Here is a 24,946-nt window from a genome sequence, read left to right as displayed (position 1 = left end):
CCAAATAAAGTATAAATCAAAACAAGCCCAGAGAAGCCATGCGTGTTCAAATACATTCAGATGTTGAGCAATGAAGTCATCAGATGTGTTGTATCCTCTGATTTTCAGGGAGCCATTGGTGCACCGGGTCCTCCCGGACCCAGAGGGAAACCAGGACCATCGGTACGTTTCAGGACATGTCTAGAAGAGAGGATGCAGACCCACTAGAGAGATGCTCGCAGCACATTTTATAGACATCATTCATCTGTTCTGTTAGGGAGAAGTGACAGATTCTGAAAACACTTGAATTTGCCCTTCAGCAACCAAATACACAAACCCTGTCGAGGGATTAGTTGCTAGAGACTGGCATAAACGAGTTGAGCTTTGATCTTAATTCTATAAAAACAGTGAGATTATGCTGTGTTTGTTAGACTTTTCTTAAACTTAATTTCAGACCAGATCAATGATTATTTAGATAACCTGTTCTACTATTGTAACGCCCAGGGAAAAACTGGAGACACGGGGGCACAAGGACCTCCTGGACCTCCAGGACCAGAGGTAGGAAATGCTTTGCCAACAACCCAAAATTTACAGTGTTTGTGTTTTCTATGTGTATTGTACAATAAAGAGCCTTGATCTTGGTCCCTGATCTCCTCTGCAGCTGACTTGACATAAAACTCCATATTCTGTTGCCTATACTCATGCATGCCTCTGCGTTTCTTTGAAAATATCAGTAATAATTATTTATCCCTTCATGTAGATGAAGCACTGTCTTTAAAAAACATTTTTATTTTTAAGAATCTATTTCCTCAATAAACTTTAAAGGTGTGGTTCAATAAAAACATTTTTTATCATTATTTCTCATTATAAACAGTCAGTCTGAGTTTTTCATGTAGGCTGAACATGAAAACAGTCTCCTACACATATCTCCTACATTACCTTCTGATAGAAAATAGACGATGAAACTCCAGGATTAAAGAAGCTTGACAGATCTACATCACACTGTCACTTAGCATTCATGGACTCACCCATCTTTAGTCACAACGGGGAAGGCTGTTGTTGGTTTAGTGTCCAGTGAACAGCAGAAAACGTCTCAGCTGGAAGAAGCTAACTGTTAGCATTAGCAACTCCACCACACAGCAGAACTCCTCCAAGCTTGTGTTATTCTTGCGGATAAAACATAAATTTTGCTAATTAAATGGAGTCAGTGGTAGAGTCGCCTCTCTGTTGGCCAATGAGAGGTGAGATCCAATATATCGGGAAATAAGACTAAATCCTGCCGTATAGCTCTCCTCTGATCTGACAATCTTCTAGATCCTGAAACAGGCGCACTGGTTTTTTTGTATCCAGAGTGCGACAAGGCATTCCTACCAGAGACTACTGCAAATGTATTGGTTAAACGAGTAAACACCACCTTTAAAGGTGCAACAAGCAAAAATTCCACAGTGAAATAATCACAAAACAGTCTAAATCACGTTGGAAGGAAAGTTATGTTGAAACAGATTTCATTCTCAGCAAGCTGGAGGGTTTTCAGTTTCTCTCCTTTAAAAACAAAACAAAAGCGGGATGTAATTACTGTTTACACTGAGTTTGTGAGGTTGCCAAGACTGCAGCAAGCTAACACTGTAGTGCTAGCAATTGTAATTTGACACAAACATGCAAAAAGCTCAATAGCTGTTTAGAGAACCAAAGCCAGTAAACCGGAGCGACCTAGAAGTTACGTCTTGTACCCGTAAGAAGCCACGGCATCTTTTTGTTTTACTCTAATAACTTGTGAAGCAGACTAGAGGCTAATATTGAGCTAATAATGCTAATGGTGAATTAGGAGTGAATAGCTGGCTCTAAAAATACCTCAAGCTACTTTTTCATTTACCACCAACTGAATTTGACAATGAAATGTGTGTAAAGTGAATGATTGTGGTATACTAATGAGTTTTTCAGATCTATACCACACTTCCTGTAATACCAGAGAGATATTTAATCATTTTTATATAATAAGTGTAGTAAGTGCTCTCTACTGAAAAACATCCAAGTGTGCTAACACCAGATTTGACCATTTATTTATCTACTTATCAACTTAGTGTGTATGACTCGTCTTTGATCTGTAACTGGCAATAGCCATGAAACTCACAGAATGGAAGTTAGAATGTAATTGTATTAATCAGGAAAATGGACTACAGTTACTTAATTTGACCACTGGATGTCATTCTTACTTTATTCTTCCAATCAATTTCCCTCTGGGATTAATAAAGTATTTTTGAATTGAATTGAATATTTCATTTTTGAGGTACAGTATATTTTCTTGAACAGGCAGTTCAATTAGGGTACATTTTGAAACAAACAGACAAAAAAGATTAAAGGGCTGACGACCTTTCTTCAGCCCCCCTATAATCACGAAATCGGATGGTTGCAGAAAATTGCATAACACCAGCTTACGACACACACATGTACGAGCGGATACAGACTAACCCTAACCCTAACCTTGCAGTTCAGGTCAAAATTTCCAGATCCATCTCTAAACCAAACCAAACATGCAGACGTTAGACTGGCCTGATAGTTCCTCAATGAACAATCAACAATAAAATGATTTTTTTATAACTATAGGGGCATCATACTTCTGAGTCTCCCATGGAGAATATTTGTTGTTGTGTTGGATGGAGAGTTTGATTACCAGTCAAACCTCAGCTTCACTACAAAGCTAGCTTGTGCTGACTGAAATCACCTGGTTTAGTTGCTGAACTTAAGAAAAACACGGCATGGAGGGCACGGAGATCACTTGTTGATCCCACAATTCCCCATCTCTATTAGAGAATGAAGCCTCAGGTTTAGTTCAAAAACCCATCAACTCTCTGACTGATTAGTGTTAGTCAAAAAGGTCTCAGGAAAAAATACCATCAGACAAAAAAGAATCAGGAATAACAGCTTCAACCAAATGTAGGATTTTGGTTTGACCACTATTTTTCTGACAGTTTTGGGTTGACAACTTTTTTCCTGACGTTTTTTGATTTGAAACCTTTTTTCCTGACAGCTTTAGGTTTGACATCTTTTTTTTCTGAAGCAGTTTTCCCTGATTCCTTTTTGTCTAGTGTTTTTTTTTCTGAGACCTTTTTGACTAACACTATTTAGGCAGATATCTAATGGGTTTTTGAATTAAACCTGAGGCTTTTTTCTCTATGGCCTGATGTTTGACATCTGGTACCTGAAAATGTCCTAAAATGTACACCGTAAGCCTGGCAATTCATTCTGTACTGTATGTGTAAATAAATAGTCCGGCAATGACCCATGTCAGAGCTCAGTCCTGGGGCAGGAATCAACAGTTGTCTTTCAAAAACTCTCAGAGGGCTTTTGGACAGTGCTAGAACCAGTCAGAGCAATGAGCAATGTCACATATTCATACGAATGGAAATCAGTCAGTGGGGCAGTCCGCCATACACCGTCAAAGAAGGAGTACCTCTATCTCCTCATGTTTCATGCAAAAGTCTAAATCATCCAAAGATGATGTCAAAGCCATTCCTGAGCCACCAACAATGTTGTTTTCCAGCTCTATCATCATCATATAATGAAACTGAGCTCTGCCCTAATGGTGCTGAGCCTGTCCAACATCTCTCTATGAACATAAAGTGCTTTGATTGGCCTGGCCTATACTTAGCCAATCCAATGGTAGACCTGCTGAGGCTTCAATGCTAGACCAACCTGCAGAGCTAAATATTGTTCACACAAGCAACCCTAACCTTAACCCCAACCCCGACTCTCTACTCCAAACTGTTTTGGTCAAGGTACTGATTCAGGGGGATGTCACTGAGATACATCTACTCCATCTACTCCACCTAACCCAAGTCAAACGTCAAAACATAAAAGGGTTTATTTTGAAAGAGTTTTTTTCAGTTTTATTTTGTGTCTAAATACATAAAACAGAAGAGTAAAAAATGTTTATTTCTGGATTTTGCAAGGGTTTTCCTGGGGACATCGGTGCTCCAGGGCCCAACGGTCCACCTGGACCAAAGGTAGCAACTTTTCCCTTGATTATCCACCAAAACACACGCTACATGTTCATCCTACTGCAGGGGCATTCAATTCCAGGCCTGGAAGGCCAGTATCCAGCACGTTGTAGTGGTTTTTGTTCTCCAACACACTAGATTCAGTGGTTGATTCACCTGAGCAGCAGCTTCTCAGGCTGACAGGAGCCTAATTACCTGATGAATGAAATCAAGTGTGATGAAGCAGGGTTAAAACTAAAATGTGCTGGATACCGGCCCTCCAGGCCCAGAATTCATAGCCCTGTCCTACTGTATTCACATAACTTGCTGTGTTTCAGGGGTTGCTGGGTGCAAGAGGGCCCCAAGGTCTCCCAGGGCCTAAAGGACCACAGGTGAGATAATTTAATAAGCAAATAATTTCAAATAAAACATGGAGCTGCAGGTTCATATTCCAACTTTAGCCTCTCAGTGTAGAGTTAGCATATTCTCTGCATGCATGCATGCATGCATGCATGGGTTGTCTCTGGGTGCTCCAACATCCTCACAAAGCAACAGCATGCATGTGAGTAAAGATAAACGTGTCCCCATGATGGACTGGTGACCTAGTCAGGGTGTCCCACTTCTCTGCCAGAGATAAGCACCGGCTCCCCGGGACCCTAGTGAAGAAAAGGTGGTAAAGAAAATGAGTGCGTGAGTCATAAAACATGTCTGCTCGGTTCTTGTTTCGCTGCTGCAGCCACATATAAAATATTACTCATGAAAGGATTTTATGGTGATCATTAGATTAAGGCCAGATTGATTAATGTGGTGATGCTTCTGTCATAAATAGTCATATATTAAACATTCACGTTTCAATCTTAGTGGAAGCTTTTTTTTTTTATTTTTCTTTGCAGTGTCCCATAACATGTTCCATCAGGCAAAGTTAGGATTGGGCATTCATAAAAACAAGATTTTTTTTTTGTTTTTGTTCCTGGATAAAGGAAAAAGAAGCCTTTGGAAGCTACAAAATACACAAAACTGCACCCTTTTTTTGTTTGAGTGAAACAAAAATCACTTTTACACAGTTATAGTTGGCAAAATTACCATCACACACATCCCTCCAGTTTCTATTCCCGCTTGTCCACACAGGATCGCAGGGGGCTGGGGCCGATCTTCAGCAGTCTTCCAGCAAACAGGCAGGGTAAAGGATACCAGTCCATTGCAGGGCAACACAGAGATACACACACGATAAACAACAATGCACTCACACCTAAGAACAATTTTTTGAGAGATCAACCTGACGGTCACATTTTTTGATTGTGGGAGGAAGCCGGAGTACCCAGAAAATGCCCACGCGTGCGCAGGGGCGAACATGCAGAAAGACCCTAATCTTGTTAGCTGCAAGGCAACAGCGCTAACTACTGCATCACTGTGCAGCCCCCATCACACACGTTAGGCATAATCATACAGCTGATCAGTATGTTGGTTCATCAATGCAGAACCAGGTCACAACAAAAGTCCCTCCAGGACACTTCATAGAGAAAATTAAGCACTGTCATTCACATATAAACCCGCCCATATCCGTGTTGATGGTATGTACGAAGATTAGGGGCGTGCAGTGAAGATGCTAATGTTCTTAAAGCTGGAGTTTCAGCACTGCTACCAAAGTTTTACTAAAATAAACTGTTTAGATCTCTTCCTTTGGTTTTTCTGGAGTGTTTCTTATCCCTTCATATTATATTTGCATTTTAAACGACTCTAGTTTGGAGAAAAAGACTTTAGTTCTAATCAGACGAATAAGCTAGCATGTAGGGTAGTGCGGAAAAAAAGACTAAGTGGAGTGCCGCCGTCCTAAAACAACTATTCTGACACATTTCCAAACAATTCTGTTTTATAAACTTTGAATGTTTTATAATGTTACATCATACAATTGTTTACATGTCATTCTGTGGTTATTTAATGTGGAAAATAGCACTTCCTGTTTAGCATTTAACACTTCCGGAACGATCTGACAACAGGTCTGCAGAAATAACCGTGTAATGAGAAGCACAATAACATGTTAAGGTTTATGGAAAAATGTTAGCACAAGCAAGCACTCTTGCCTTGCAGGAAAAAAGGTCATAGGTTCAAATCCAGGTCTGTGTGCTTGTTCTCTCCATGCATGCATGTATTTTCTCCAGGTACTTCAGTTTCCTGCATGTTTATCTAAATGTGTTGTCCTGTGATGGACTTGTGACCTGTCCAGGGTGTCCCTTGCCTCTTGTCTGGTTAGTCACCAGCCTTCTGTGTTTCTAGTCAGAAATAAGCAGAAAAATGAATGAAAACTGCGTGAGCTATGAAACCTGAAGGTAGATTTGTTTTCAGACAGGCCCTATTCAAACGAGCCATTAGCTCATTACTAGACAGAACTGATCTGTTTCTCTGAACTGAGGTCCATCAAAAAGCTTCTCACAGCTGGTAAGATGTTAATTCATCATGAAGTTGTACTGACAGGTACCTACGACAACCTTTTGTTTATTCTGACGTTCCTGTCTTTCTGTGCTACTGGACTCATAGAACAGTACACACACTGTCTAACAATGTGCACATATCTGTATTTACACTTGTGAATATGTGTGCTTCTGCAGGGTGATGAAGGACCACTCGGCCCACCTGGTGGACCTGGCCCAACTGTAAGAACTTCCATCCTCACTTAGAAAACACACAAGCATGCACAAACATGCACATTTATATGAAAGCGCAACCATTTACTTAGATGTTCTGTTAGGGAGCAGCTGGAAGAGATAGAGATAAATGTTTCCCTGTATTTTGACCATTAACTTTGCTTCTTTTTTCTTTTTTAAAGGGGCGATCCGGAAGGAAAGGTCACACAGGTGAACCTGGCCCCGCGGGTTTGAACGTGAGCCTGTTTTTCTACTTTCTGCGACTTTTTTGAAACATTAGCTTCTAAAAACTGCTGTAAAGACTGAAATCACTCAATACATGCACGAGACCGCGTTTTCAGCAGCAGGGCTCTAATTACCTCCTCAACCTAATCAACTGGTGCACTTTCATTATCTTTGCATCAAACACTTCAAGATTTATTTTCTGAATAACGGTTTTGTGGTTTTCCTGTTTTAGGATTTGTACCCAGTTAAATTCTTAAACTGTCTTGTGATCTTAATTAAAATAGCTTCCTCCATGGCCATCATGATGAGGTGCATCATGAAACTCCAAATCATTAGCAGCCCCAAGCTTTGCGTGTGTGTGTGTGTGTGTGTGTGTGTGTGTGTGCGTGTGTGTGCGAGTGTGTGCATGTGCGTCTGCGTGCAGGTGTGTGTGTTCGTTTTTACACTGTTAATATCCTGTGAGCTCACCACAAGCTGAAGAGCGGGATGACTGTGGAAATGTCTTTGATTACTAAAGTCAACCCGTAAACTGTTTGATGTTTACTGCTTGCAGGGGGAGAAAGGAGACTTGGGAAATGTTGGAAAAGTCGGACCGCAGGTAGGTTGATTCCATACCCCCACATTCACAGGATTTTCTAAGTGAATTTTAGAGTTTTTATGAAGTTTTTGTGATATTACTCTGCAGCTTTAATTAGAAGACAGCTACATAGTGAATTAAATGCAGCAGCAGCAGCAGGAAGTTACACAGAAACTTCTTGCTGCTTTGCTGACCCACTTTCACTTCTAGGAAAAGTTAGAATCAGAATCCGTCCAAGTCTACTTCTGACTTTTAATCCTTACACAAGTGTTTGGCATCGGTTGTAACAATAACTCTTAATCAAACTGCATGCTGTCTTAAGTTTATCAACATATTATACAACTGCTTCCAAACCTTCCTATGTTTGTCACATTTTATGGTATTTTTACATTTGTGTTTGTCTGCAATGCTTCAAAAATCCTTACAAATAAACTATACTTTATGTTTTGCTGAAATCTTCATGCACACAACTGCGGTAAACGCTAGAGGAAGACTGAGAATTTTAGGAGGCCCCTAAAGTTAATATTTGCATTCTATGCATAGAAGAAGCAACCGATGGGGCCTTTTCAGGCTGTATTGTTGCAGCACACATATGAGAGGCATTAAGCAGTCAGGCCTTTGAAGCCAAACAGGAACCATGGAGCTATGCAATGAGAGGCAAAACTCTTAAACATGTGGAGGCCCTAATAAATGTCACTGCTTCACTTTGCAATAAATAAGATGTAAAAGAAACTCAGAAGGGGTTTGATGCACTGAAGCTTTAATCCACCTGTTTCCTTTAAACTGTTTCAATTGGAGGTTTTAGGAGCTTAGGTCCATTTTAGCCAATTTAGATCTGCTGCTCAGATTTCCATTTTCATGTCTGCCTCTAGTCCACAGCATATAAAACATTCAGCAGGCAGCATTTATACAAAGTCAGCTTGGAAATGCTGCACACGTGTCAGACTCAAGTCTTCTTCATTCAACTTGGAATTTCTAGATTTTTAACTAGAAAAATTTAAACATTTTTTTTTCTAAATTGAACTAAAAGTTTAATTTTGAAGCAGAAATCCAGAGTTTTCCTCCTTTAAGGAATTATATATGGTGGTAATGTAGGCAATACATTTTTCTTAAGCCTGTTCCTTGTCCCGTAGAATCCCTTGCAATTTCAGTTGAATGCTGTTTAGTGTTAGCCAGTAGCGTTAGACATCCGCTTACATATGTCAGTGACAGAGTGTGTGCACATGTTTGTTGAAATACCTCGACGGATGCAGAGTTAGCAACCTTTCTTATGGAGAAGTAAGTCGTTAAAATTTCCCATCTCACCCTCCGTGGGTGGGCTCATCCTTCCAAGCTCGGGTCCTCTACCAGAGGCCTGGGAGCTTGAGGGTTCTGCAGTATCTTTAGCTGTTCCTAGAACTGCACTCTTCTGGACTGAGAGGTCTGACGTTTTTCCTGGTATCTGTTTTAGCCACTCCCCACAGTTTGGAGGTTACTGCACCGTGTGCCCCGATGACCACGGGCACCACCGATGTCTTCTCTCTCCAGGCTTTCTCAAGTTTCATGTTTGAGGCCCTGGTACTTCTCTAGTTTCTCGTGTGTCCTTTGTAGTTTGTCCAACACCAGTAATGTCAGCAGCTCAACTTATGGTTTTTTTGTTGAATCGTTCTGTGCAAACATCATAACAATAATAAATGTCAAACAATCTTTTTGAGCTTTGTTGGCCAGCTATAGAGGCGTTACTTCCAGCCAAAATCACAGAAGTACGGAGATGGGCTTAAGGTGCAATACATTTTTTCACCTCTAGGCGGTGCCCTCAGTAAAAATCTGGGATCCAAGCAAGCATCTGTTTTTGCTTATCTAAAATCTTTTTTCCCCATTTATCATTTAAGGATAGATTTGTTGTTGTCTGTAGCAACAAATAAGTGATTCAAAATGGAACATTTGAATTCCCGCGAATATCTGATGTCAAACTTATGTTGGGTAAAATGCATTGAAATTTTCAGGATTTTAGTTGTTTTTTAAATGCATTAATTTTTAGAGCCCAGTCTGACCTCTACCTCACACAGGAAGCATCAGCTGTGCGGAATGGCAGTGGAACACTTTACTCACAAGCTTAGCTTCCTACCAGTACACACACCGCGAGAATCTCAGCTGGAAAGCAGCTTCTCTGCCGTTCTCCTCGTGAGATCACAAAAGCCCTCGAGACTTCATAGTTCACAGTTTGCTTATGCCATCCTCCATTAAACCAAAAAGAAGGAAATCACATTTGATATCACTGTTTGATGTAATATATGATGTTGTTCCTCTCCGCTACCAGGACTAAAGCCACGATAACACATTGTCGCTCTTCTCCAACGATGCTGGGAGTAAACAAGCCGTTAGGTCACATGTTTTGACGTAATCTAGTGTAGCGTCATGAAGGAACTGTTTTCCATCTATAGGTCATTTTCCTCTCTCCTCATGAAGAACTAATCTCCTTGAGATATTGCTCAAGGCCTTTGATGCCTCTGCATCTAAACTGTTTTAACTAGCTATTTGCCTCCCCGTACAGCTCAAGAGAAGATCAGAAGAACTCTATTAAATAATAATCAAATTACTTTGTTAGTCCAAATAATCATGTGAAGTCAATGTTAAATCAATCTGTGAAATGACAATATTAATTACTTGATATTATAATCCTATGATAGTATATAATAAGTAATATAACTTTAAACTACACACTAGACTGATCACATGTAATGTTAAAATCACATGACACATTTCCTTTGTCTCTCCAATCAGAGCTTTCCTTTCTAACGTGGGGCTTGGTCTGTGCAGTGTTTATTTTTGGTGTCAAATTCTGATTCGACCATAAATCAAAACATCTGAATTATAAAACTAATTCCCACGTCACCCTTAGCTCAGTTCAACGTTCTAGAGTTGCGAGCCGGCCACTCGTAACTTTTTAACCACAAAGAACCTTGACGAGCTGGAAAATAAAACCTGTTGCAAGCTACACCTGATGCAACGCTCCTTCAGAGTAAAAGCTGAACTCACTGACCCTTCAGGGTCCCGCTGACGCTGTCAAACAACTTTCGTTTACCTGGAGGCAATCCCAAGACTAGTCTGTCGTACCGTACGCTGTTTCACCGGCTCCGGTACCAAAGGGGGGTCCGAGGGCCTGGCATTCTGGATCTACAATGGAGGTCTCCGCAAGGGTATGTAGAACGGCAAGATAGCGTCTGAATGTGGGTTTTGAAACTCCGACTGTAGTTTAGAGCAAAAACATTTGCTCCCACACAGAACTAATGCTTCTCTGGAAACGAGAGTTCTGATAACATTCCACATTTACACCATCCATCTTGCCTCATTCACCTCTAGATCCATTCATCACACAGTGTTTAGTTAGTTAACCTTTTTTTAAATTGTTTAGAAATAAATCTTCTTAAACTTTAAAACTTGTCTCTCTCTTTTGACTCTGGGTTAATATGAAATGTTACCTAATCCCTGCAATAAAAAGTTCCGATCTTCTGTTTAAAGTAATTTTCAAAGATACATCAAATAGATTTCATATTTTCTATGGAATCTCACCTTTGATGGTTTCCTACGTACGATGCAACTATTGATCCACAGCACTAGATATGAAATTGCATCACTGCAATAGTCTTTTATTTAAAATTACTGACCTATTCACACTGAAAACATTGAAACCGTGTGTAATTTTGTGTTTAGCCCTTTGTTAACTGCAGAAATTAACTTGTCCCAGAAGTGGCTTGCAGTAAAAATCAAACTGCGCGTCGAGCTCCTTCTGGGAATCACCTGAAAACTTCCTTATTCCATCTGGTTTGGATCCCCCCATAGAATATAATGGATTTTATTTAAAGCAGAGACGTTCTGCTGCCATTCTGTGGCGCTGATTGTCCAGTGTGAAGTGGGGTGAGAAATCAAGAGTTCTCTCTGCCGCCTTCTGCAGGTAAGACACAGGGTGTTTCTCAATGTCAAGGCGCCTGGCCTTGCGAGGCGATGTCTTGCGAGGCCAGGCACCTCGCTTACGAGGACACTGTCCTTGCTTGTTCAAAGAAAATGGTTAAATGGAATAGACTTGCATCACGTGACTGCTGCGGTAACATCACGTGACACGGGAGATAATGTTATATTTCATATGTATTAGTTTCGATATAGATATATAATGAGACTGCTACTTTTTAAATTGTGTATATGTTTGTTAAATTAAATATTTAAGTGAGTTACTACCCACTAGCCACCAAAGCTGCAATACTAAGCTAACTAACCAACCATGGCTGGCACAGGAGTTAAGAGCTTGCCCTGTAATCGGAAGGTTACAGGTTCAAGCCCCGCTCAGTCTGTCGCTGTCGTGTCCTTGGGCAAGACACTTAACCCACATTGTCTGCTGGTGGTGGTCGGAGGGACTGGTGGCGCCAGTGCTCGGCAGCCTCGCCTCTGTCAGTGCGCCCCAGGGCAGCTGTGGCTACATCGTAGCTCATCCCTACCAGTGTGTGAATGTGTGTGTGAATGTGTGTGTGTATGGGTGAACGACTGATTGTGTTGTAAAGCGCCTTGAATGGTCCCATGACTAGAAGGCACTACATCAATTACAGGCCATTTACCATTTATATAGCTAACTTCTTTGGGTCCAAAAAAGAAAAACATTTTAGATAAGATGACTTACTTTTAAACTTGAAATTTGCCCTCGAAGTAGCTGCTGGCTTCTGATCCGCTGTCCTTTTGAAAATACCGCTGTATATTCTGGGTAATTTTTGGCCAAGGCCAGGCTACAAGACACCTCCCGTGTATCCTTGCTCAGCTAGCTAAACGGCTAACAAATGGTGAACACTCGCCTCGGTAGAACATGAACATTGGAACACGTCTTGGCGGTTCCTGATGACGTATCTCCCAGGCAATGGAGGCGGGTCTGGCCAAGACATCAAGGCGAGGTTCCTTGGCATTGAGAAACCCCCACTGACTGCTCACAACCTCAACACAAAAATACCCTTTAAGAAAACCAAACTATGCCTTTAAGGTGAACAGAACTTTACATCTGTCAGCCATTTTAGCTGAGTTAGGTAAGAAAGTTTCCTGTTGTTTATCTTCGTGCTCTCTCTCTTGTCTGTTATAGAAGACATTTGTTTTTACACCTCTAATTCTCTAAATTAGGATCACAGAGGGTTATGTGGAAAAATGATATAAGTAATGTTGATAGTAAGACTAATGATCACGTTAACATATTAAGTGTGTTTAGTACAAACAATTTAAATCAAACAGTAAAAGTGTGTCCAGTGCTGCAGCCTGATCCCCGGAGTCGTTACAATAGCCAGGCAGTTTTATCAATTATTGCAATAACATTGAATGTAAATGATGTTCATTATCCTGCAGCCAGCCACTTATAAACCAGATTATTATTCCTGAACCTTGATCACTAGAGATGCTGACAATGGTCCAAACCACGTTCACTGTCCCAGACCAAACCACCAATCTGGAATGCTCCGTAGTCCTCCTCGCTGCGCTTTCGTCTTTTTACCACCTTACTCTAACTGCTGAAATGTCTCCTCAGCCATTATTAGTGTCTACAGGGGTGATTCATCTCTAAATCAAACAAATCAGCTGTGTTCATGATCTAAAACATGCAGGAACAACACGTTCTCACACCCAAAGCGTCTAAAACTGACGAAGGATGACCAAGGGTGCCCGCTAAGCCAGAGTGTCTCTTTCCGGTAAAACGGAGATTTTAGCGAACTGCGACCTTTTTCCTCTTGCAATTTAACTTTCCCCTCACCCCCATCCTAACCTTAACCCATGCGCATGCAAACATTTGTTTCTTGTTGTATCATTCTTCTCAAACACGGTTAATGGACAATTTAGAACGAGAAACTGGGTTAAGGTAAGGATGGGAGTGAGGGGAAGGTTAAATCGCTAGAGGTTAGAGGTTAAATGTCAGTGATATCTCCGTTTTACCGCAGGCATCGGAAAGAGACACTGGCACAGTGTGTCACCTCCCGACACGTTGGGAACCCCAGCGGGTCGGAAAGAAATGCTTGGTCACCCTTCATCAGTTTTAGACATTTTGGGTGTGAGAATGTGTTGCAGCGAAACAGGCCGGAAGCAGACTCCAGCGCTGGCATGTCAGCTCTAATGGGCCATTCCCATCTGTACCGGGTCGGCCCGGGCCGGGTAGCGTAGGTTGTTTACATATCTGGGTGGCCTGGTATTTTTCCGGGCCAACCAAGGATCATTCTCAGCCCTCTTCTCGAGGGGGTCTGCTTCAGGCCAACCAGGGCCAACACACCCACTGCTGACAGCAAAGTCACACCTTCCATTAGAGCAAGCCTCTGATTGGTGGGTAGAATCAGCCCACATGGGCTTAAGACAAGGATGTGTGGAATCAACCGGGCCAGGCTGGGGCCGACTGGGGCTACCCGGCCCGGGCCAACCCGGTACAGATGGGAATGGCCCATTAGTCCAACAGGAAGCTGCCCACCACTCTAAAGTTGCAAATGCAGTATTCTGGCCACAGAGGGCATATGGGGTCTGAGTGACATTTCATTAACCCTGTAAAAGATCATTTTAGCACATACTGGTTCAAGAAAATGATTAAAAAATATGAAAAAAGTTGCATAATATAAATTACTCATAATTGATCTGATACTGTGACAGGTCTAGTTAAGCAGATCTCTCTCATTTCAGCTGAAACCACCAACTCCTCCTTTTCATTGATGCCAGCATTCCTGTTTCAGTCTCTGGTGTTCCAGCCGTCACTGACAGGTTGGGAATTACCACTTTCTCCTGACGTGTTTGTGTTTAACACTGTGGTTCTCCTCTCCAGGGTCCACTCGGCCTAATTGGGATCGCTGGGGTGATGGGAGTTCCCGGTGAAAAGGTAAAACACGTGTCTCTGTCAGACTGCATCAGCTGCTTGCCCGTCAATGGCAGACCACTATAATTAAACCTATGTTAAGCAGCCTGGACTCAAGGCCTTTTAGGCCCCCGGAACACACACACTTGTGTAAACACTCACATCAAAAACAATACTGTTAAACTGTAACTTTTACCATCTTTTGACTCACGTCTATCCTCTCAAATGAGCTATTTGTATGAAAGCCAGTATTTTGATAGCTGCTCATTTTATGAAACATTAAAATATTTAGATAAATATTGAGACATTATTTAGCTTCCCAGGTTATTACGTAGACGATGGTTTTGGAAGCAGCCTTGCTGATCACTGACAGGCCTTTCAAGGGAACACCCACCTTTTACCTTTCATCTCTATTGTTCCCTCCCTCTATCCCTTGTCTTTCCTATCCAGAAGGCCCGTTTGTCAGAACATGTTCTAGCGACGGGAAGCCATCTGCCTGTCAGATTCTTGCTCACCCTCCAACTCCTCTAACACAAAATTGCCCTCCCGATTCACCCTGTGGGCTCCAGTCGTACCCTGACAGCCGGCAAATTCTTTTCTCGTTACATACATGATTTATATTTAATTTACTCATTAGTATTTCCACTGCATCATTTTGAAACGCTCCACTTGCCATTTGACAGAAATGCATCAAGACTTGTTGAGGAGTCGTGAACGTTGCCAAGTTCAAGTCAGATTATTTCATCACTTACACATGTGTGGAAGACGTGTGCAGCTTTACTGGGATTGGGGTGTGTGTGTGTGTGTGTGTGTTTGGTGTTCTGAATCAGTGTTTATACCCATGAAGGTCTGATTTCATGTTTGGTCTCTGTGTGTTTGATTGTGTTTCATCAGGGGGACCGGGGCCCACCGGGTCCAACAGGTCCAGCAGGAGAGAACGGACCGAGGGTGAGTGGCGTGTCCACCATCAGATGGTGATATAATAAACTAAAGTTTTAGAATGCTAAAAGTGACTCAGCAGTTTTGACAGATGCCGCTGAAGAGCTGAGGTCATAGAGGTCAAAGACTCTAGACTCCAGAGTGTTTGAACTTTTTCTAAACTAGTTGTTTGAAGATTAAAAAAAGCTATTAAGAACCAAAGGGACTCGTTAAAATCTACACCTCGTATAAAAATAGCCTCTGAACGTTTCAACCAACGGGAGAAAGAGAACACCATCAGCCCGTTTGATGACTGTAAAATTCTCCAGGAACATCATTCCTAATCAGCTGGATGTTTTTACTGGAATAGTAAGAAGCATAACTCTGATCTAAATGCTGTTTTAATGCCAGGATCTGTTACAAATGCACAATTCTTTGCATAAGGAGGTCATTAAAAACAGTTCTTGTGAAGCCTGAAGGAGCACAGTTCTCAGCCTCTCAGCTTTTCAGCTGCTAGAAATGGACTGCAGCCCTGTTGCATCCCAAAAAAGGTTTTAGTGTCACCAGAAAGTGCTCAAGGATACATCTGGTTAATGTATAAGCAAAATCATTAATAGTGAGTTGTTTTTATAGAGCTAGCTTGAGTAGTAGAGTGGAAATTCCCTGTTTAAACATTGATTGCTGCCCAGATTTTTGCCGTTAATGGTTGTGCTGCAGGACTTTGTGAGGGGCTGGCCTGGATCCCTCGCTATCTCAGACTAACATCACGTCTAAGGTTGTGAGCCAGGTTCTGGCCGGCGACAGTGGCTGCTGAAGTAAAAACAAGCACATGTGCAGATGAATAAGTTAATGACCGACAATAATTATGAAGTAATAGGATCGTGTGAGGAATGGAATGAAAGATCTGAAGTTTGAAACAATTCAAGCATTTCTTCACACATCACAGAGATGATGTCATAAACCTTTTTTTTCTGAAATCTCCCACTCATTTTGGAGATGATCGTGTTTTATCATGGGAAGTGGCTGAGCACAGAGCAGCGTCTGTTCTCCTGGAAGGCTTGGAACACAATAAAGTAACATAAAACACGTTTACAGGACACACCTAATCCTTTCCAGTTGCACATGTAACCACGTTTTTACTGCGTGATCTCACTCTGCACTGCAGTTCATGGATAGGTTCTGAAGCTCGGATGCTCCGATTATTAACAAAAGATGACTTCCTGTTTTGGTTTATTTTTTTATATATATATATATTTTTATTTTTTTTGCTTTGGAACAGGGTTATCCAGGAATACCAGGTGGTCCAGGGGACTTTGGGATGCAAGGTGCACCTGTAAGTGTTAGAATGATTAGATCATCATTGTCTTAAAAAGACAACAATGACATAAAAAAAGACATAAAATACAGACTTGTCTCATGATCCAGTTCTCTCACTGCCTTGTATCACATGCGTGGATTGTCTGTTATCGCAGGGTCCACAGGGCCAGAGGGGCAGTTCAGGCATCGCTGGACCAAAGGGCAGAAGGGTGAGGCCTGTTCTGGTTTGTTTATGTGACTTTGTGCTCCTTTCAGCGGGTTATTTGATTCACATTACAATGTACTTCACAAAAAATGTATATTTGATGTTCCACTTGAGCCAAACATCAGCCATTATTAAAGAGGGACTGCACACTATTAAAAAATGTAACTTCACCCCTAGTCAAGATTTGAAAAATGCCATAAAAGTAGGTGTTGCCAGGAGGCGCAGAGTGGCATGACCAAGTGTGGGGAATTTCCATCCTGGGAGGGAGGGGGAGTGGGAGGAGACTGTACCGATGACGTGAAATTGTACCAGCCACAGCCAATCACAAGTTTAAAATGCAGTAGCCGCTGTTCTGCCACAGGGGGCAGCACTAAGACTTTTTTAGTCCTAGATTCTGGATTTAATCAAGTAATCAAGCCTCATCTCTGTCAGTGCGCCCAAGGGCAGCTGTGGCTACATTGTAGCTCATCACCATCAGTGTGTGAATGTGTGCGTGAATGGATGAATGATACACTGTAGTGTAAAGCGCTTTGGAGTTCTTACTCTGAGAGGTGCTATACAAGTGTGGGTCATTTATCATTTATTTACACAGACATGTCAAAAATGCGCAAAAACAGAAAGATTGCATTTGTAAAGACCCAGTTATACAGTTAATTAGCATGGGATAGTGAAATGTTATTTTGGGGTTTGGTTACTCTTTGACTTCCAAACAGTGTTCCACAAAAAATGTGAATGTAGTTTTAGTCTTTTGACCAATGTCTGTGGTTGTGGGACTGGCCGGGCTGAGGGGAGAATGACACCTGCAGGTGATCCAGCAGAGAGAGAAACACTTGGATTACCATGACCTGGATGACCGAGAACCTTCACAAGCATAGCAACACAAACAAAAGACAAAATCGACACACTGGCTAAATTAAATACTTAAAGTTTTTTTTCTCTAAATGACAAATCAGAATCAGAATTAAGTTTATCACCAAGCCAGCTTCTACATGAGGAACTGGTTACATCAGAAGAAATACGTACAAAAAGTCTGCCTGAGATCTCACAATTGTTTTTTTATTTTTTTTTAATAATAAATCCATCCATCCATGTTTGGCCTCTTATCCAGGGTTGAGTTGCGGGGGCAGCAGCCTAAGCTGAGAAGCCCAGACTTCCCTCTCCGCAGCCACTTGTGCCAGCTCTTCCAGGGGAATCCTAAATCATTCCCTGGCCAGCCGAGAGACATAGTCCCTCCAGCGTGTCCTGGGTCTTCCTCTAGGTCTCCTCCCAGTTGGACTTGCCCATAAAACCTCACCAGGGAGGCGCCCAGGAGGCATCCTGACCAGATGCCTGACCCACCTCAAGTGGCTCCTCTCGATGTGGAGGAGCAGCGGGTCTACTCCGAACCCCTCCCGGATGTCACCGAGCTTCTCACCCTATCTCTAAGGGAGAGCCCAGCCACCCTAAAGACAAAAATCATTTCGGCCGCCTGTATCAGCAACCTCGTTCTTTCGGTCACTACCCAAAGCTCATGTCCATAGGTGAGGGTAGGAACATGGATCGACCGGTAAACTTGACCTTTAGAAGGCATTCTACGCTTTTCTAACTCAAGACCATGGTCTCGCATTTAGTGGAGCTTTATAGAGGAATCAGCTCCTCTATAATAAATCTAATCTTTTCTTCCACATTTCCTCTTGTCTCTGCTCAACATTTTTTTAAGTGAGACACATGATACAATTAGAATAATATGCAAATTACTGCCTCTCTTCAGCTTGTTGTTGACAATCCTGCAGTGTTTTCACACCCAGGAATTCTACCTTCTTTTTTAAAATAGTCATATAACATTTTCTAATCATATGAACTGTCTAATATAAAACAAAAACACACAAATATTTGGATTAAGAATAATAAATGTGCCCCTCCACACGCACACACACACACACACACACACACACACACACACTCACAGACACACACACACACACACACACACACACACACACACACACACACACACACACACACACACACACACACACACACACACTCACAGACACACACACACACACACACACACACACACACACACACACACACACACACACACACACACACTCACAGACACACACACACACACACACACACACACACACACACACACACACACACACACACACACACACACACTCACAGACACACACACACACACACACTCACACACACACACACACACACGCACCACCACTGCCACAAACACAATAGTAAATAAACTCATGAAAGAGCAGGTTTTTAAGTAGTTTGATACTGGATGTGTAGCTTGCACAGATGCACTCAGAGTTCAGACAGATCTGGGATCAGATAGTAAGTCATTAAAGACTGGTCCGTCTGCGGATGCGTTTTCAGACCGCATCTGTCATGCTGTGGTGGTACCGCAGCCGTGTAAACCAGTGGAATGTGTGTGTGTGGGTTCTTGGCAGCAGCTTTCAACAAAGAATACAGACGAATTACTTTGTTGGTGGCGTTGTTTCTGTTCAGGATGCAAACTCGTGTCGGGTGCTTTGATGAAGAATGTGCTGTTGAGTCTTTGTCTCATGTTGCTGTTGTGCAGGGGCCTCGTGGTCCAGATGGCGCACTGGGGGAACCAGGACCTGAGGGCACCCAGGTACAGAAATCACATCCACCTTCACGCAAACATTATTTTTTTTAAAGAATTATTGGTTACAATCGAAAATCTACTAAAATCTACCGTACCGTTTCCTCCCCTCTGCAGTAGGAGTGTATAACTCCTCAGTTGAAGTTGCACTGGCATTATCCTGGTACACAATGACATCAATGCAGTACTCAGTATGTGTTCAATACAGGATTTATATAGTATGCCTGTGTCCCTTACAGTATGCTGCATAGTTATAGAAGCCAAGTTCTTCATTTTTTTGTTTTTGGTTTTTAGTGGTCGAAGGTTACAATAATAGTTTACTGCCTATGTGTATATACATGTACGTTTGTTATTATGTTTCTTCAAATTATTCTCTTTAGTGTTGGTGCTGCTGTAACAAGTGAATTTCCCCACTGTGGGATCAGTAATTCTATTCTATTCTATTCTATTCTATTCTATTCTATTCTAAAAAGGACACATGGATTCCATTTAATTACACTTTATGTGATATGGTTCATAAAAAAGATTTGTTCCCTTACAGGGTGAAAAGGGTGACACTGGGCCAAAGGGAGAACCGGGATTCGTAGTGAGTATACAAACAAATATTTATCTGTACTGTGATGGGGATTTTCCAATGGCACTATTCAGCGTGAAACAGCTCGGTCCAGCATGGGTTAACTCAGCTCACCTCAAAGTAGTTGGGTCTCCCTGCCAGCTCTGTGACAGGAAGTGGGAGTGCCCCTCATAGTACATTATGGGAGGGGAGGGGGAGTGTCACCTTCACTCGAGACAAAAACCACATGAGGTGATCTGTATGCTATTCAGCACAAAAATGGCAGTGATGTTGAACATTCTTCTCAGTTTTACGGCTTTTTGTCAGACTGAACCAGAAATAGCTGCAGACAACAAGGCAGCCAGTGACTCCACCCCCTAGTCAATCCGCGGCCGACAGTCGCAATGCCGGCTCAGGTCAGCGCTTCGGAAACTCAAGGAAGCAGAGACTGAAAAGTAGATGGAAAGTCGGGAGGAATAACAAACCATGCTGTTGGAAAAGGTGGCCAGACCAAACCGCACTCGCCCGAGTCACGCTTGAGTAGTGCTGTTGGAACAGCTCTATCAGTTTTATGTCTGACACAATTTAAGTCTTTATAATTTCAAATAAATTCATTTTAGAAAAATTATTGAGAATTAGGAATTTATCATGTTTAACATTGAAGATTCATAACTTTGCAAATCACAATATACCCAGATGTGTTTTCCTAAAGGATGAAGGACTATTTCATTAGATTCTCATTTGCAGAAAAACACCAAAAACCTCTTCAATTCTGCCACCATTCTTGTTGGTGCATTTAGTCCAAGTGTATATATATATATATATATATATATATATAAATATGTGTGTGTGTGTGTGTGTGTGTGTGTGTGTGTGTGTGTGTGTGTGTGTGTGTGTGTGTGTGTGTGTGTGTGTGTATTTATGGAGTAACTGGAGTTTAGTTTTTACATGCAGACCAGCTAAATATGTGCATCGGCAAAACCCCATTCACACATACGTGCATAAGTATCAAGTTACTAACTCAAACACTTGATAATGTTACACTCTTATCTAAAGACACTTTTTTTAACTTAATCTAATAACAAAAAGGCAGAATAACAAAGAATTCCTAAAACGCCAGGGTTTTAGCTACTCAGACTAGGATAAAAAAAACACTAAAATTATTCAGATGTATTGATTTATATTCATTTTTCCTCCAGGCAATAGCTGCAGTTTGCACACATCTTGGAAAAATACAAACTAAAAGTTTATGATGTAATTACTCCTAAAGCAACATCCCGCATGCAAACCTGTATGTGTTTTTCCACTTGATAAAGCAAGCTCATTTCAGCTCATTTAAACTGTGTTTAATCTTTCAAATATGGATTTTTCTCTTTAAAGGGCAAGGCTGGCAGTCCAGGAGAAAGAGGTCCTCCTGGGAAGCCTGTAAGTATTCCTTTACCTGTAGTTATTTTTCACTTTCTGAGCTTTAATTATAATTTTCACTTTACCAGAATGCATCACTATGGCTGCAGAGGGAAAACAGACTCGTAAAACAGGATTACAGCCTTTTTTCTGCAGTATTTTTTGATTCCTGTAAGGAGGAAGTTTTTAATAAAAGAGAACTTGGCAGTAAGTGAATATGACGAGCTCATCGTGAAATGTTATCACTTTGCAAGACAGTAGATTAGACTGAAGTAAGTCATCAACAGGCTGTATTTGTTGTTAGCATAAACCTTGAGCGAATGCAGTGCAGCTGAATTATGCTATTTTTATACAAGAAGAAAAGAAAACGGCTCTGATTAAATGTTTTCCAGGAAACCCTTTGATTTTCCATCTTTGCAGCATAAAAAAACAAATGACAAAAAAATATAGCTTGTAGTTTTATGCTTCTTTGTTTGGAGAAGGATAAAATAACCAATTCTTTACAGATGGAAGAAAGATGCAAACAAAGATCAAACAGATGAACAAAAAGCAGAGACACGTGTGCCATCTGAGGGATGACAACTGAAGAGTAACCAACATAATTTTTCTTACAGTGAAATTTGTGTCAGTAATTGGTTTCATTTTCAGTTGATAAATACGATTTTTTTATTCTAGTTTCACTCTGTTGGCCAGATGTTTGCAGCTGTATAATCACATTTAAATTAAAGGTTGAATGTGGAACACGAACACCACAGCGACATCCAGGTTGTAGTTGCAACAATAGAACGGTAGATCAGAATACCGGGCTCGCTGCTTATACTGAAGTGAGCAGACAGCAGCATGTCCATCGATAAATCGCACAGGGTGAGGACTCATTTCTACTAGTAGGTTTATTTTTACTACAGTGTTTAACATTATTATTTTTTTACGACTTCTATTTCATTTAAAAACATAGTAACTTTACAGAATAATAAAAAAGAACAAATACAACTTACAGAAAAGGAAAATCTTATATGTAGTCTGCCCCATTCCCACCATTAGCAAAATATATATATATATACTCACTAACAAAAATGACTCAGACAGCTGCCAAGCAGCTTGCCACTAATTAGCTAGCAATACTTGAATGCAGTTTCAACACATTAGTTATAAATCATTGCTGATCAATAAAGAAAAAACAAAATCAAAATGAAAAGAAATATACACACAAGATTATTCCACATTAGAACATCTGGGTTCAGAAGCTGTGGCTTGACTTGTTGAGTCCACCATTTTCCACAGTGCCAGCCTAGCTGTGCCGAGCAGACTGCGTAAACATTTGGCAATTCACAATGGTGCCCTCTATTCAATTCAATTTAATTCAATTCAATTCAATTCAAGTTTTTTATATAGCGCCAAATCACGACAAGAGTCGTCACAAGGAACTTCACATAATAAACATTCCAATACAGGTCAGTTCATTAAGCCAATCAAAAAAATGTTTCCTATATAAGGAACCCAGCAAATTGCATCAAGCAATCCTCATACTAAGCAAGCATTTAGTGACAGTGGAGAGGAAAAACTCCCTTTTAAAAGGAAGAATCCTCCAGAGAATCCTGGCTCAGTATAAGCAGCCATCCTCCACAACTCACTGGGGATTGAGAAGACAGAGCACACACACACACACACACACACACACACGCACGCACGCACACACACACACACACACATGCACACACACACACACACACACACACATACACACACACACACACACACACACACACACACACACACATACACACACACACACACACACATACACACACACACACACACACACACACACACACACACACACACACCAAGCAATGTGTCTATGGTTACACTGTAATTTCTTAGTAAATATTCTATTTGGCGAGAGATAAACTTTATTGTATTTATCCTATTGAATCTGTAATTAAACGGGTAAACTAGTAGTAGCACATCCTACGTCAAGGAAAGCAAACAGTTATTATCAGGAGAGGGAGAATGTTTAAGTGGTTAGCAGCAGTGTGCTAGACGATGGCCCCCTCCATGAGGCCACCACAGCTCAGCAGAACATCATCGTAGCGAAGAAAGTAGTCGAGTGTGAAAAGTGGTCAGTATGTCCTCCAGCAGTCTAAGCCTATAGCAGCATAACTACAGAGATAACTCTGGATAACCTAGCCTTTTCAGATGGAGGCATGTTGGAGGCAGGGCAAGGGAGAGCCGCCTTTACCGACTGTACACTCCACCTCCCTCTACTCCCTCACTTGTCCAGATCTAGGCTAACATTAGATTTTAACCATAGGCCCTATCAAATAAAAATGTTTTAAGCCTTGTCTTAAATGTAGACAAAGTGTGTGCCTCACAGACTAAGGCTGGGAGCTGGTTCCACAGGAGAGAAGCCTGATAACTAAAAGATCTGCCTCCCATCCTAATTTTAGATATTCTGGGAACCACCAGTAAACCTGCAGTCTGAGAGCGAAGTGCTCAGTTAGGAACGTATGGAACAATCAGATTCTGATGCATGATGGAGCTTGATTATTAAGAGCTTTGTATGTGAGAAGAAGGATCTTAAAATCTATTGTGAATTTAACAGGTAGCCAATGTAGGGAAGCTAAGACAGGAGAGATATGATCTCTCTTTTTAATTCTCATCAGAACTCTTGCTGCAGCATTTTGGACAAGCTGAAGACTTTTAACTACATTCTGTGGACTTCCTGAGAGTAATGAGTTACAGTAATCCAGTCTTGATGTAATAAATGCATGAACTAGTTTTTCAGCATCACTCCTGGAAGGATGCTTCTAATCTTAGCAATATTCCGAAGGTGGAAAAAGAAAATCCTACAAACCTGTTTAACGTGGGATTTGAATAACATGTCCTGGTCGAAGATAACACCAAGGTTCCTTACTTTGTTCTCGGAGATTAATGTAACGCCATTCAGGTCAGGTGATTGACTAAGCCATTTCCTTTTCTGGATTTCTGGTCCAAAGATGAGAACTTCAGTCTTGTCTTGATTTAAAAGCAAAAAATTTAGAGTCATCCAATTTTTTATGTCCTCAAGACAAGCCTGTAATCTACCTAACCGATTAGGTTAATCATTTATTGGCTGCCAGATGTAAACATTAACCCAGTGTCGTGCCTGGAAAAATAAATATTCCATTATTTTTTCAATTAAAATATAACTTTAAATGGAATATTGTACCTTCATCCTGCACACCTCTAAATCGCCCCGTGAAGGTTTATTTTTTTAATAGAGCATTTTATTAAACTGTTCTATATTAAACCTTTGAGTAAAACATTTTTGTACCATTTTTTTTAATTAGTTATTGTGGTCGAGCCTGCTGATCAGTGATAAATTAGGATTATCTGCAACATCTCATGTCCACCATCATAAAACACAACATTGTCTTTGTCTACCTACGAGGTCAGGGCGACATCTGGTGTCTGAAGGTGGATCCTACACACTAGTCTGTAGGAAAAGCCAGCTGTAAAAGCTTCTTCGTGAAGTGAAGTGAAAATGGAACAGATGCAGTTATCGCTTTTCAAAGAAATCACTTTTTGTTTGTTTTCATTTTTCACCAAAATTACAAAGTTTTCTTTTTTCTTATTTTGCATTGGCATGTAATGTGATATTCTTGCTTATGAAATCATATTTTTTGGTCAATTGAATGGAATATCT

General features: G+C 41.1%; 1 protein-coding gene across 1 annotated transcript in view; it reads left to right on the top strand.

The window, feature by feature from the left end:
* The window catches only part of LOC107392944 (collagen alpha-1(XXIV) chain), a 127,636-nt gene that overhangs the window by 63,078 nt on the left and 39,612 nt on the right, over positions 1–24,946 (top strand). The window contains exons 18-31 of the mRNA XM_015971025.3: positions 109–162; positions 484–537; positions 3,930–3,983; positions 4,295–4,348; positions 6,563–6,607; positions 6,781–6,834; positions 7,377–7,421; positions 14,203–14,256; positions 15,127–15,180; positions 16,430–16,483; positions 16,623–16,676; positions 19,260–19,313; positions 19,846–19,890; positions 21,238–21,282. Coding sequence (XP_015826511.3) covers positions 109–162; positions 484–537; positions 3,930–3,983; positions 4,295–4,348; positions 6,563–6,607; positions 6,781–6,834; positions 7,377–7,421; positions 14,203–14,256; positions 15,127–15,180; positions 16,430–16,483; positions 16,623–16,676; positions 19,260–19,313; positions 19,846–19,890; positions 21,238–21,282 — 720 coding nt within the window. The remainder of the gene's footprint in view (positions 1–108; positions 163–483; positions 538–3,929; positions 3,984–4,294; positions 4,349–6,562; positions 6,608–6,780; positions 6,835–7,376; positions 7,422–14,202; positions 14,257–15,126; positions 15,181–16,429; positions 16,484–16,622; positions 16,677–19,259; positions 19,314–19,845; positions 19,891–21,237; positions 21,283–24,946) is intronic.

This window comes from Nothobranchius furzeri, chromosome 8, assembly GCF_043380555.1.
Source record: "Nothobranchius furzeri strain GRZ-AD chromosome 8, NfurGRZ-RIMD1, whole genome shotgun sequence".
Lineage (NCBI taxonomy): Eukaryota > Metazoa > Chordata > Actinopteri > Cyprinodontiformes > Nothobranchiidae > Nothobranchius > Nothobranchius furzeri.
This window is presented reverse-complemented; position numbering and strand designations above follow the sequence as displayed.